Source organism: Mandrillus leucophaeus, unplaced genomic scaffold, assembly GCF_000951045.1.
Source record: "Mandrillus leucophaeus isolate KB7577 unplaced genomic scaffold, Mleu.le_1.0 Scaffold113, whole genome shotgun sequence".
NCBI classification, from domain to species: Eukaryota; Metazoa; Chordata; class Mammalia; order Primates; family Cercopithecidae; genus Mandrillus; species Mandrillus leucophaeus.
In genome coordinates this window covers 5227005-5242313 of record NW_012099543.1, presented here as the reverse complement: position 1 = coordinate 5242313, position 15309 = coordinate 5227005, and the positions used below count along the sequence as shown (strand labels likewise).

General features: G+C 34.9%; 1 protein-coding gene across 2 annotated transcripts in view; it reads right to left on the bottom strand.

Moving 5' to 3' along the window:
- Nucleotides 1-2229: 2229 nt before the first annotated feature.
- Nucleotides 2230-15309, bottom strand: part of DZIP3 (DAZ interacting zinc finger protein 3) — a 99083-nt gene continuing 86003 nt past the window's right edge. Inside the window, exons 27-33 of one of the 2 annotated variants that reach the window (XM_011995433.1) lie at nucleotides 10756-10881; nucleotides 8536-8675; nucleotides 7035-7155; nucleotides 6405-6548; nucleotides 6217-6318; nucleotides 4228-4344; nucleotides 2230-3717 (exon numbers count right to left, since the gene is read on the bottom strand). In XM_011995433.1, coding sequence (XP_011850823.1) covers nucleotides 4234-4344; nucleotides 6217-6318; nucleotides 6405-6548; nucleotides 7035-7155; nucleotides 8536-8675; nucleotides 10756-10881 — 744 coding nt within the window. In that variant the 3' untranslated portion in view covers nucleotides 2230-3717; nucleotides 4228-4233. The remainder of the gene's footprint in view (nucleotides 3718-4227; nucleotides 4345-6216; nucleotides 6319-6404; nucleotides 6549-7034; nucleotides 7156-8535; nucleotides 8676-10755; nucleotides 10882-15309) is intronic. The other variant, XM_011995440.1, reaches the window with a different exon arrangement.

Below are 15309 nucleotides of genomic sequence, written 5' to 3'. Positions count from 1 at the left end.
TTCTAACTGGTGTGAGAGGGTATCTCATTGTGGTTTTGATTTGCATTTCTCTGATGGCCAGTGATGATGAGCATTTTTTCATGTGTCTGTTGGCTGTGTGAATGTCTTCTTTTGAGAACTGTCTGTTCATATCCTTTATCCAGAACCTACGAAGAACTCAAACAAATTTACAAGAAAAAAACAAACAACCCCATCGAAAAGTGGGCAAATCACTTCTTTAATGTCCTTGCCTTTCAAATGGAGGTATCTTTCCTACGTATCTTCAAAACTTTCAGTCTCCTAGATCATTATCAATTTGTTCAACCTTGCTAGGCAGTATTACGAATTATTAAAGTTCATGTAGTTTAAATGGATCAAGCAAATGTTATGAGGGTATGATATTTTTATGCAATAAAACTTAACACTCAACATTTTGGGGGCCATGTGAAAATAGAAGTTGGACTACTGGTTATATTTTCCTCTCTCTGCTTTAATAAGGATAGTTGAAGATAACCTTTCATAATTTTATGATGAAGGAGTAAGTGTAAACAGACTGAATGACTAATGGAAATTTCATTTGCTACTTTGAGAAAGAAAAATAATAAAAGTTCATTTAAAATGACAACAGTCAGGCAAGTAGCATTTTATCCATTTTCCAGAAAAGAAACTGGTTGAGAAAAGTAATGTCTTCATGATCATACAATATACTAGATACGGAATTCAAAAATCTAAACGTAGATCTGAGTGAGAAATCTGCTTTTTACTATAGCAGTTGTTTTCAAATTTTAATGTGCATCAGAATACCTGTGGTACTTACTGCAAATGGAGATTCCCAGACAGCTTCTTGGAATATGCGTTGTTATAAATACACCATGTGTAATGTGATGGTGGTCGAGGATACAAAATTAAGAACAAGAGCCCATTAGTTCTGTTAAGTAGCATGTTCAAATCTGCAGTAGTTACTGAAAACTGCCAACTCAAGAAAATCAAACTATATATCTTTATAATAAATTAGTATTCATTTGTTGTTTTTATCTGGGTATAAACCAGAATAGTCCCACATTACTGTGATCCTAGAATTCTTATCTGAGAGGCTCACAGATAAGGTATTCCAGGAGTATTTTATAATTGCAGGTGGTTCTTGCTAACTTTGAATCTGGTAAAACATAAGCCTACCTTCCCTGAATTAATCATAAAATAAAATTTATCACAAAATTTATTTAAAAGGAAAAGACTATCTTTCTCGTGTGCACAAAGTCAACCCAAAGTGAGGCTGCAACTATGAAGAGAATACCAGCTAAGGGACTCCAATCAAATCTCAGAATGCCACTTTGTACCTATGACTTTGGACAGATTATTTCCCTCTTACTTGAGTCTCAGATTCATCATTTGTAAAATAAGCATAATAACACTCACCTCAGAGTTATTCATGGATCAAATGAGGTACTAAACACATTTGAAGGTGTCCTATAGAGGCTATAAAATGTTATATACAGGGACAATAAATATGAAGGAAAATCTATGACATATCATCTAACAGCAGCTGCAGTGATATTACTGGATACTTTCAGATTGTTTTTGATGGAAATATTTCCACTTTAAGAGCTTTCTGGTCCTCACTGGATTTCTCAGCAGGATAGAGTGTTCTGGATCATCCCTCAGTGGGCACAGGCATGACAGTGATCACTCTGTGTGGTAGAATGACCCCTGCAATTGTCTTTACTGTTAAAGTATACATCAAAAACTATAATCCCATTACCTTCAGCACCTAAAGAACTAAATATAACTTTCTGGGGCACTGTCCTACTATATTCTCCCTATATACCAACTATTGCATTAAGTTCTCCGGCCCCATCCTTGGAGCTAAGCAGGGCAAGTCAATACCAATATCCCATTACAGCATGAGTTTGTGGAGAAAGCATGTGATGAGGCATCAGAACCCTCAAGTACTAAGACTGGCCTAGCTACTATCTGGCCATGTGACACTAGGTACAACATACCTGTAAAATAAAAGAATGAATTATATGTCACTAAGGGTCCAATGAACTTCGGCATTCTGTTATTCCAAAACAATCGTGGCACTTTATAAGTCTATATAACTGTCTTCTTGGATATTTTCCTTCCCATTTTCCTAACGTTTCTCAAAACAGAAGAAAAAGTTTAAGCCCAATTAAGCAGAAAGATACATTTGAAGTAAAGATTTCAAGTCGTTTCAGAATATGCTTATAATGAAATACACAGATAAAATAGTTTTCAATTAAGAAACATTTATTCTTTTATAAATGAAAGTGAAATTGCAGTTGTAAATATGAACTAAGAAACATTGGTTTTACAAGATAATTAGCTACATGACCATGACCTTAAGGTGTGATATGGTTTGGTTCTGTGTCTCCACCAAATCTCATCTTGTAGCTCCCATAATTCCATGTTGTGGGAGGGACCTGGTGGGAAATAATTTAATCAAGGGGGCAGGTTTTTCCCCATGCTGTTCTTGGGATAGTAAGTCTTACCAGATCTGATGGTTTTAAAAATGGGAGTTTCCCTGCACAACTCTCTTGCCTTGTCTGCTGCCATCCATGTAAGATGTGACTTGCTCCTCTTTGCCTTCCACCATGATTGTGAGGCTTCCCCAGTCATGTGGAACTGTAAGTCCATTAAACCTCTTTCTTTTGTAAATTGCCCAGTCTCAGGTATGTCTTTAACAGCAGCATGAAAATGCACTAATACAAGGTGCTAGACAAGGTGATTAAAGGCTCTATAAATTCTAAATTGTGCAATTCTAAGACATTCTTGGCATTCTACATGCCTAGATGACTGCCATCTTTTTTTAATATTTTTCCCTCACATGTTCCAGTCTATTCTCATTACAGAAGAATACGTTTAACAGTTACAGAAACAGAGGTTTTAAATAAAGATTTAAAAGTACCTTCAAAATATATTTGCACTGAAGTATACAGGCAAAATTGTTTCTGAGTCAGGAAACATTTATTCTTCCCCATAAATTAAATGAAAGTGAAACTGTGAATATGAAGCAAAGAACATTTATCTCACAAGGTAACTCTGAATTCTTTTAATTCTGAAACCAGAGATATATACAACACTTACAGCATTCACACAACACTATTGTCAAAATAGGTTTTTGACCGCTAAAAATGAAAATTCTTAGTGACAAGCTTTAGATATGCAACTTAGCCCATTGGGTATTCACTTCATCACAAAAAGCAACCATAGACAAAGAGTTTTTCCCTCTCCCCAACACAAGAAAGTGAAATTACAGACTTTTAAAGCAGAAAAAATTTTCTCCAAAATGCAAATGATTAAGGTCCAAGAAACAAATGAACAGAAGATCTCAATTATTCAATTGAGCTAGTGATTTAGTTTGCATATTAACTCCTTTTCTTACTACTTCCTGGTATCTGATTCTGGCAATATTTATCCTGTATCTACTGGGCAAGACACTGAGAACACAGAGAAGTTTTAGACAAGGTCCAGCAGTATGCTGGTAAAGGTTTAACAACTAGCTCTTGAGGGAAAGGTAGGTCTTCACTTACAGCATTTACCAATTTCTATGGTGTAAATGCTCCAATTGTGGCAGATTTCAAGCTAGCAACAACTTGACAACTGGCTCATAAAATCCCTCAAACTAATGATTGTCACTCATAAGCCATTATAAGCCAGCTCCAACACACCACTGTATGGTCTCCACCTTCAAGTAGCTCATAATCTCTTCATGGGTACCTCTTTAAGGGGATATAAAAGAATGGGGAATATTGAGGTAAAATTTAAATCAATTATATTTTTTAGGTAGTTTTAAAAGTTAGAAGGAACACAAATTTCTGTGGGATTTTCCTACCTCTTTACTATTTCCCTTTTTCTCTTGCTTAAATTTATTTCAGGAAAATTAAAGTGTAGAATACTTGAGGGGAGAGTAAAGGATGACTGAAATAAGAATTTAAAAAGACAAGAAAAACATACTAAGAAATATACTAACAGTTACGTTTCCATTACAAGAAAAAACCTACTAAGATAAGAGCAAATATAGTATAACTATTAAAATTCCATCTGCTTCAAGCTCTTTCAGTTCATTTCACAAGTCCTGAAGATTTGTCCTGACTTCTTTGGCTGCTGCTTTGATAAAATTAGCTGGCTTCTTTAGCACTATATTGAAGAGCACACAGCTTTACACCACTCACACAAGCAGCTCATAATAAAAGAAAACTGAGCTTCCTTTGCATTTACACCCCTGACCTTGTATCAGATCTTGGGCAACTGCCGACTGGGGTGACCGGGGTATTCTTCTGGTAGCAAAACGTGGAGTCTGCAGGTAGGACATGTCCCCTGTTGCATCAACCATGGTCTAATGCACTAAGGAGCAAAAAGATTTATGTCAGTCTCTCAGAGTTAGCCTAGCAGAGGCAGTTGTCTCTCTATGCATCAGGGTTACCAACCAACATGTCTTCTGGTAGATCTTTAAAGCCTTACCCTGTGGATTGTCAAGCTAATTGCTGCAACCATGGCACCTTCCCTGTGGTTTCCTCAACAAAATAGGTGGGTACTGCACAATAACCTTTTAGTTAGTTTATTCTACTAGAAATTCTTCCTTCAACCCCAATTTTCAAGTTGACTAGCAATTCTTCCTGACAAGGAAATTGGAGAAACTTGCTATATTCTTTCTTTGGTTTACTATATACTATTCTCATTTATAATTCAGAAAAAGTCATAACTAATCATACAAAAGTCACTAGTACCTGATATGAAATGCTTATGGTGTTTGCAGTTAAAATCCCTAGATCATGAATACACTTCTCAGATTGTTTTCTTCGGTGATAATGACAGTCATTTTCGGCTATGAACTATCTGTTAAGTCACTTGCTTACATACTGACTCTCCAAAAACAAATCATTTTTACCTATATAAATAATGGAGGGCCAGGTCAGATGAGAGAGGATTAATAATAAGCACTATATATAATAGGCCCACTAACTATAGTCATAAAAAATAACCTGAATGAATTATATGCTTTCTACTCATGGGCAATGGCAAAGAGTAGCATACATTTTGTTAAACATATATTTCCTAAATTGTCAGAACTTTATAAACTTCAAAGGGGAAAGTCAATGGCTAAGGATCTTTCCTAGAAAACTTTTGGGATTAGACATTTTGTGGATGTATCTTCATATTAGAGCAAATACAAAATATAATTCTGTACCACGTACCACAAATCGTATCTTTGAAATGATGTCTTACAAACATGGCTTGACTGAACTGGCTATTATTCACTTCCCTGAAAAGCCTTTCTTTTCTATGACTACCTTTCCTGTGTCAAATTACATCTCTGCAACAGAGGACTTGGGTCCTAAATTATATATCAATAGCAACTGTGTGGCAGTAACACCAGAATTTATATAAATGCCAAGAATCAACAAAAGACATGACAACCTCACATTTTTTTCTTTTTTTTGAGATGGAGTCTCGCTCTGTCACCCAGGCTGGAGTGCAGTGGCCCAATCTCGGCTCACTGCAAGCTCCACCTCCTGGGTTCACACCACTCTCCCACCTCAGCCTCCCGAGTAGCTGGGACTACAGGCATCTGCCGCCATGACCGGCTAACTTTGTTTCTGTATTTTTAGTAGAGATGAGGTTTCACCGTGTTAGCCAGGATGGTCTCAATCTCCTGACCTCGTGATCCGCCCGCCTCAGCCTCCTAAAGTGCTGGGATTACAGGCGTTGGCCACCACGCCCAGCCCAACCTCACATTTTTCTAACATCACAACTCAAGCCTGAGTATCTTTCAAAAGCAAATATAGGAGCCTGGAGAGACTGATAAATCTTATGCTTTATGAAAGGGGGCTGTCATTAATTATGGACAAAGAACACTATGTGGTATTTATAGCATGTCAATTTCAAGTGGTGCTGTTGCTAGTTCTGCCACTAGATTACCACGTCAATCGATATTTGTCCCAGTTCTGTTAGAAGGAACTGCCTACTGTGTACGATCTGACTCTCAACATTGTCCCCTTCTTTGGTAGGGTGGATGGAGATCCACCTGACAGAGCACAATGCAATCCATGGTTATGTATGGGAAAAGCATAAATGTTTCTGTGTGGTACCCAAAAGCTCACAGTTATACCCAGTGGAACTTGTGAGATAACAATGGATAATGATGCCTGTATACAATAGTAAGTAAGGCAGGATGAATCTCATTTAGCTGATTAATGGGAAAATTTAAAGTGTTACCTGAGCGTGGAATTTGTGAGCACAAGGCAAAACTGAAAGATTTTCTGGAGACAGATTCTCATGACAGATCACACAAGGCTCTTCTTCTTCCTCTTCCTCATCCTAGGGAAAATACAGAAAATGTTAAATTTAGCTCATTGTTTTCTCCCAAATCTAAATGTGTTCAGAATCAACAATTTCAGTCTTACTGGATTATTGGCTCCTTCCCATGTGGCAGGACCTTGTGAAGTGAGGGGCCTCCATGCTGGTTTTGGGGGCTGGGCAGCATTAGGCTGTGATGGAGAATGACTAGGTGAAACACAATTAACATTTGACACTGATTTTCCTTGACTCTGAAAATAAGAATACAATGTTTATTTTTTCAGAATTGTCCTAAAACAGTAAGAGCTGACACATTAGCACAGAATGGGGTATAGTAAGAACTAGCAAAAGGGTAAATAATCAGATTTGTGAGAAATCTTGAAAATGGTGGCAATACTTATATACTCAGAGCTAGGTAAAAACAAAAATAACGCTATACATTCTTTTAATTAAAATAAATCTTTCAAGAAAATTAGAAAATATCTCCCTCTTTAGACTCAAAGTAACTAGAGCAAATTTCAAGGTCAGTTTTATTCTAGATTGATTAGGTAATAGGCATTTCAAAAAGACTTCTGATATCATTTGTTAAGTTGAAGCTGTTATTTACTGTTAATAGATGATTTAATATGATTACAAGTTACTGATTTGCCGAACAGGTTATGGAGATAATTAAAACAGTTAACTACTAGAGTTAAGGGCAGAGAGATACAGGTTTTTTGGTTGTTTTCGCATTTTACCTGAGACTTTTTGGGGTCAATAAACTGGGAAATCTTGCAAACAATTTCATCAAATGTCAGTCCAGACAAGGACTTTCCATGAGCATCCTTCAGTTTCCGTAAGAAATCTGTAAGCTCCTTTCTGGAAGAGATTAAGGAAAGGAAAGGGTAGTAATGATTTTCCTTAGTACCTTTGAGGATGTACCCACCAAAGGAGATATAAAATCCTATCATTATGATTGATGTATATTATATAGACAGGACTCTTTAGGTCTTTGATCTAAAAAAGTGATCACAGGTCCATCTGCATTTATCTTGAACCAAAATGAAAACTCCTAATTGTGTTCATTAACGATACTTAATGTTTTCATGAGTGATAAAGTTTAGTACTTATTTTCTTTCCAAAAAGAGACTTTGTTTTTGAGAGCTCACTAGGTGAAAATTAAGTTTATCCACTTATTTATGCACTGGCTTCTTTATACCATCTCTCAAGTGGTCTCTTGCTCAGGATAACATTATTTTTAACTATGTTGCTATTGGTTTCTCTCTTATCAGTGTTAATAGTTGTACTTTTGTAAAACTCAGAAAACAAAGATTAAACAGAACAGGAAAGCAAAGGTTAAAAATCACATTAATTATATAATGAAAGAACCCACAACTATTTTAATTGATATGTTCCTTTTCAACTCCCAAGATCCACTGACCCAAAGCTTGCATCTACATTTTTGATGGGACAAAGTAGAATGAAATATTTTTGTTTCCCAAATGAAGCGTCATGTCATCAGCCTTATGCAGCTACCTTTGATTTATAATGTTTTTATACATATTTATAACAACTGTACTAGAGTTCTATTGCATTATCTATTCACTATTATGAAATTTATAAAATTATAATTTAACAATGAAGTGTGCCAGCATATATATTAAATGTTTGTATTCAAATAAAAATACTTGTGAAAAGTAGAATTATTTCCTTAGATATGAGTTGAGATAAAAGAAACTTCATTTGTGTAGGAATATAATTAAGTATCTTTCTACTAAAGGTAGACTGTGAAAAGCACAGTAAAGTTATGATTTCTTGCATTTTTAGTGTGTTCTCCAACAAAGAAACTATAAGGACCCTCAAAAATAAGGAAATTAGGAAATTAAATCCTAAAGATGTTTGGGCTTATATAGCATACAATCAACTTAAAATTCACTTTGGAGATAGGTTAATTATGGCAGTTAGTGTCATTAAAATTGGGCAAGTTTATATCTAGTTGTACTTTCAGTAAATGAGCAAACCTAAATTTAAAGTTATTCTCTCATGATTTAAGACTAGTAACTTTTAAATGAAGAGGTTCACCACTGAACACTGTCCCTTCTTAGTAAATTTCTTTTTCCTTACCAAGGTCAAGGTAAGGAAATATCTGTACTTTTTTTGTGTTTGTTATGTTTTGCTGAAATGTTTCATTGCCACAATTATGGCTATGAAAACTGGAGAATATGATCTGTACCCACCAGTAAATAAAAACTAAAATACCTGGTTTGTTGTGGAAAGGCAGTTTTCAGCCTGTCTGTAATTCTCTCCCAATTCATCATGGAGGGATCACTCGCCAGACCTGCACTGGGAGGCACAGCGTCTCCCACAGGCGCTGGCAGCGCCCAGGCTATGCCAGTCATCTGTAAAAGGCAGAGAGTTATAGCCCATCAGGTTTAATTATGAAGAAGTTACATTCCTATACCTCAGAACATGGGTACAATGAAGAAGAGTACTGGCATACACATTCAATTTTTAGAGTTTTTCTCTTAATTAATATTTCTAATTGTTTATAACTATTTTAAACTTATTTTTAAAATAGGACAAAGAAAATGGATAGAATGAAGAAGAATACTGACATACACAATCCCTTTTAGGGTTTTTCTGTTAACTAATACAAACAATATTTCTAACTGTTTATAAATATTTAAAACTTATTTTTAAAATAGGACATGCTTGCTTCAGTAATTACACACATGTACAAAAACATGAAGGCTGTTTACTGCTGTTTCTTTTTTAACAGTGAAAACTGAAAAAAACCTGATGTCTATAGAGGAATGAATAAATTATGGCACATCTAATCGAGTTTTTAAAAATAGAACTGTATGTCTGGGCATAAGAGATATGCATGAAATATTTTTTAAAAAGTCTATGGCACAGTATGATATGATTTCCTTTTATATTAAAAAATTTTAAATGCATATGTATACACGGAGAAAGGTCTGTAAATTACCATGCGTAAGTGGTGACTATTTCTTAGGGATTCAGTTGCACAGTAATTTTGTTTTCTAATGTGCTTACATTTCTATATTATTCACATTTTGTGATTAGCATACATACCTTTATAACAAGAAAGTAAAGTTACATTTTCAAACAACCAAATAAAGATGGGAATACTGCTAGAATTGCTCTGCCTAATGTCTCATCAACGTTGTAGACAAAGGTGGTACAGAAGTTGTTGTGACACTTAACCATGAAACCGTGTTTTCTCCATATTTTATGGTAGTTCCTTCTTAAGATTCTAATTAAATAATATAATAAGTGAATATTTTTGGAGTGCTCATCTGATTACTAAGATAATTATGAACATTGTATCTTTTATGTAAGGCTCTAATGGGTTATTTTCAAATATTAGGTTATTATTTGTGAAAAACTAGCAACTACTAATAGTCATTGTAATAATTTGTACAGAGCCTAGTAAGTGAGGAGAAGCAGAATATTTCCCAGAAATCTGAATTTGCTTCAATGTCAAGCTTTACCCCAGGAATCAGAAAGTAATCTTATTAGGAGGTTAAGGTATTTTACTGTTTTTAATAAAATTTTATCATAGTTTCTTATAGAATGGTGGGCAAGCAAATTGCAAGAGTTAACACTGTAATATCATGGTAATAAAAAGATGTGTTACTTATTTAGCATGTTAAGGACTATATACAGATTTGTTTATAGACAGGTAGCCTTGACAATAATGAGCAGAGTTCATCTGACCATATATTTCAAAAGGAAACTGTTAGCAATATATGGGGACCAGAAAAGAAAAGAAACAATTAATTGCACCTAAATATAGGAAAATCCAGATTAGAGAATTTTCATTAATTACATTTAACATCATTCTTTTGGAAGATTTTTCTTTAATAAAAAAAAGTTTACCTTCACCAAGATTACAACTGATAATTCTGGTAATTTCAAATTTATTTGTTCCTTCTTCCGGTTTGGATAAAGTTCATCTGGCTATTTGTAGCTGGGAAGATTTATAACTTTACAGTTTACGTTCCAAGGTGATGCTATTTTTATTGTCAGTTTATAGATACAGTTGAAACATTATCCTACTATGTGTGTGTACGTGTGTGGAAATAAAATTTATAATTTAGTTTGTTGTGACTTAGCTTCTCTGCTTTTCAATCTTCCCAACAACCATGACAAAAAAATCTATTAAAAATATCAATTTACCCTTCATTGTTGTCTGTTTCAGAAGTAATACTATAATTTTAAGGATTCTGTAGTATAAAAACATATTTATCTTTGTATCCCAAAACTAAGCTAGTATCAGTCAAATAATATATGTAACACCCTGAGCACAGTGCTTCACAGGAAGCATTCATTCATCGCCATCACCACCATCATTATCATATCAAATAAATGAACAAAATGAAGATACTCATTCAGGAAGCCCACTAGAGTAATAAAAAAACTAACTAACATCTATTCCACCAAGAAAGCTTTTACCAGGGGGGCTCTAGGTTGGCCAGTTGCAGAGACGACTCCTGGACAAACTGCAGGCATTTGAGGAACAGTAAGTATGGGTCTAAAGAAAGATTCTTTCACAAGGGGTCTTCCTAAGAACTGCTGCATCTAAAATAGAAAAAAAATAAACAATAATAACAAAAAACCCTGCACATATTTATATATTTATTTAGAACATCATCTAAATTCATACAGCAATTTGGGGGGGAGAGACACTCATCTGAACTCAAGATACAAAGCACATTAGAAACAATATATGTCCGATAATGAAATATACGAATATCAGAAAAACAAAGGGCAATGAGATATACTGAAAAAAGCTTGACAAAGACAGAAAAGAAATAGATTCTAGTCATATTTCTCTCTACCTAGCTGAATAACCTTGGAAACCAATTTCCTAAACTATAAAATGAGAAGGTTGTATAAAGTAATCATTAAGGTTCCCTCCCAACTGTAATCATATAGGACTATGCAAAGGAGATTCTCAGGAAGTGTTATCCATGTTGGTGGGCAATATTGATACTCAGAAATTTCACAGAACAACCCAAAGTTATCCATAGAAAATATTTTATATTGGAGGTAATACTTGATGAAATTCTGACTTAATGTTTAGCTCCAAAGGAGAGTTGGAGGAGGAAGTGGGATGGGCCTGGGAGATATGATATAGTGATTTGCAGATATGCTTGTGGGTATTACCGTACTTCCCAGGGGGTTATGGAAATCTAGAACTTTTTAGCAGCTATCTGGAAAAGATACCTTGATGGCTGGAGTACAGAAGGGGGCAGATTTATTGAATATGTACTACGTGCCAGGCCTACTACTGGCATAAAGCATAAAGCAGGAGTTCAACAACAATTTGTTACTGAACTTAAAAAATGAGGAACAGCAACATAGCTCTAAGTAATGATCCTAAAACTATCATATGAAAAATTAATGGGGAACTTTACAATGGATAGATTGGATTGGCATTTGAGTCTTAACGTCTGAAAAGAACATTATGTACCTGCTAGGTAAGAAAAAGATTTTTTTAAACAACTGGAGAAATAAAAATTCCAACTGGATATTAAAAATTACAATTTTCTTAGGTAAGACAATGGTGTTATGATTATACCCAGTAAGAGTTCCTCATCTTTTAGGATATAGCCTAAAGTATAAATGGATAAATTGTATGATATTTGGGGTTTGCTTTAAAATATTCCAGTGGAGAGGAAAAAGGGAATGACATAAAACAAGGCTGACAATAAGTTGATAATGCTGAGGCTGGCTCCTGGGTTTGAAGAGGTTCATTATACTATTTTTTACGTATGTGTCAAATTTTTTACATGTAAAGTCTTAAAAAAATGAAAGAATGGTGGGTACTGAGTCAATAGTCCTGCTCTGTTTGAGAACCACTATTACTTAACACTTTATTTTTATTTTTGATGGACACATAATTGTACATTTTTAGGGGTACAATGTGATGTTTTCATACATGTATACACTGTGTAATGATCAAAGGGTAATTGGCATATCATCACCTCATTTGTCATTTCTTTGTGGTGGTAATATTCAAAATCCTCTCTTCTAGCCATTTTGAGATATACAATACTTTACTCTTAACTATAATAATTACTAATAGAATGCCAGAACTTATCCTTCCTAATTGTACCCATTGACCAACCAACCTCTCCCTATGCTCGCCTTCCATTTATCCTCCCTAGTCTCTGGTAACCACTGTTCTACTAATTAATTTTATGCGACCAACTCTTTTAGATTCCACATGTGTGGGATCAGGTAGTATTTGGCTTATTTAACTTAATATAATGTCCTCCGGGGTCATCCATGTTGTCACAAATAACAGGATTTCATTCTTTTTTATGACTAAATAGTATTTCATTGTGTATATACACATTTTCCTTATCCATTCAACCTTTATGGACACTTAAATAGATGCCATATCTTAGCAACTGTAAATAATGTTGCAGTGAACATGGGATTGCAGATGTCTCTTTAGGATACTTGACTTCATGTCCTTTCCCACTATACCCAGTAGGATTGCTGGATCATATGGTAGTTCTATTTTTAATTTTTTGAGGAACATCGATACTGTTTTCCATAATAGCTGTCCTAATTTACATTCCCACCAACAGTATGTAAGGGTTCCCTTTTCTCCATATCATCGCCAACATTTGATATCTTTTTTTTTTTTTGATAATAGCTATTTTTTTTTAAATTATTATACTTTAAGTTCTGGGATACATACACAGAATGTGCAGGTATGTTACATAGGTATACACATGCCATGGTGGTTTGCTGCACCCATCAACCCTTCATCTACATTAAGTATTTCTCCTAATGTTATCCCTCCCCTAGCCCCCAACCCTACAACAGGCCCCAATGTGTGATATTCCCCTCCCTGTGTCCATGCGTTCTCGTTGTTCAACTCCCATTTATAAGTGAGAATATGCAGTGTTTGGTTTTCTGTTCCTGTGTTAGTTTGCTGAGAATGATGGTTTCTAACTTCATCCATGTCCCTGCAAAGGACATGAACACATCCTTTTTTTATGACGGCAGAGTATTCCATGGTGTATATTTGCCACATTTTCTTTATCCAGTCTATCACTGATGGGCATTTGGGTTGGTTCCAAGTCTTTGCTATTGTGAACAGTGCTGCAATAAACATACCTGTGTATGTGTCTTTATAGTAGAATTATTTATAATCCTTTGGGTATATACCTAGTAATGGGATTGCTGAGTCAAATGGTATTTCTGGTTCTAGACCCTCGAGGAATCGCCATACTGTCTTCCACAATGGTTGAACTAATTTACACTCCCAACAGTGTAAAAGTGTTCCTATTTCTCCACATCCTCTCTAGTATCTGTTGTTTCCTGACTTTTTAATGATTGCCATTCTAACTGGCATGAGATGGTATCTCATTGTGGTTCCGATTTGCATTTCTCTAATAACCAGTGATGATGAGCATTTTTTCATGTGTCTGTTGGCTGTATGAATGTCTTCTTTTGAGAAGTGTCTGTTCATATCCTTCACCCACTTCTTGATGGGGTCGTTTTTTTCTTGTAAATTTGTTTAAGTTCTTTGTAGATTCTGGATATTAGCCCTTTGTCAGATGGATAGATTGCAAAAATTTTCTCCTATTCTGTAGGTTGCCTGTTCATTTTGATGATAGTTTCTTTTGCTGTGCAGAAGCTCTTCAATTAGATCCCATTTGTCAGTTTTGGTTTTTGTTGCCACTGCTCTTGGTGTTTTAGTCATGAAGTTTTTGCCCATGCCTATGTCCTGAATGGTGTTGCCTAGGTTTTCTTCTAGGATTTTTAGGGTTTTAGGTCTTACATTTAAGTCTTTAATCCATTTTTAGTTGATCTTTGTATAAGGTGTAAGGAAGGGGTCCAGTTTCAGTTTTCTGCATATGGCCAGCCAGTTTTCCCAACACCATTTATTAAATAGGGAATCTTTTCCCCATTGTTTGTTTTTGTCAGGTTTGTTAAAGATCAGATGGTTGTAGATGTGTGGCTTTATTTCTGAGGCCTCTGTTCTGTTCCATTGGTCTATATATCTGTTGGGGTACCAGTAGCTGTAATAACTAAAGTGAGGTGATATCCTGTAATTCTGATTTGCATTTCCTTGAATTCTTCTTATTCATGAATATGATGTATTTTTCCATTTCTTTATGTCCTCAATTTCTTTCATCGATGTTTTATAGTTTTCAGGGTAGTGATCTTTCTCCTCCTTGGTTAAATTTATTTCCAGGTATCTTTGTTTTCTGTAGCTATTGTAAATGGGATTTTCTTAATTTCTTTTTCAGATTGTTCACTATTAGTAAACAGAAATGCTATTGATTCTTGTATGTTGATTTTGTATCCTGAATCTTTACCAAAGTTGTTAGTTCTAGGAGTTTTTACGTGGAGTCATTGGGATTTTTCTATATATAAGATCCTAAAAAGGGACAATCTGACTCCCTTCTTTCCATTTTGGATGTCTTTTATTTCTTTCTCTTGCCTAACTGCTCTGGCTAGGACTTCTAGTACTATTTTTATTAGAAATAAAGTGGGCATCCTTGTCTTGTTTCAGATCTCAGAGGAAACACTTTTAACCTTTTCCCATTTAGTATAATGTTAGCTGTGGGTTTGTCATATATGGCCTTTATTGTGTTGAGGTATGTACCTCCTCTACCTAATTTTTTGAGCGTTTTAATCATAAAGTGACATTGAATTTTGTCAAATGTTTTTTCTGCATCTATTGAAATGATCATATGGTTTTTGTCTTTCTGTTGATATGATGTATCATATTTACTGATTTGTGTATTTTAAATAACCGTTGCATGATCTTTTTAATGGTACTAACACTTCTTTGAGGATTAAACAGCCAAGCTACAAAAATCAAGATACAATGAAACATATAGAATTACTGGGTTAAACTGGGAACAATCCACACTTTCACAGAATTCTCCACTATGTAAGTCTGATGGCCACTCCTTAGAATACTAGTATCCCAGAAATAGATGGGACTTGAGTGATCAGATCATCCAGTACAATTTC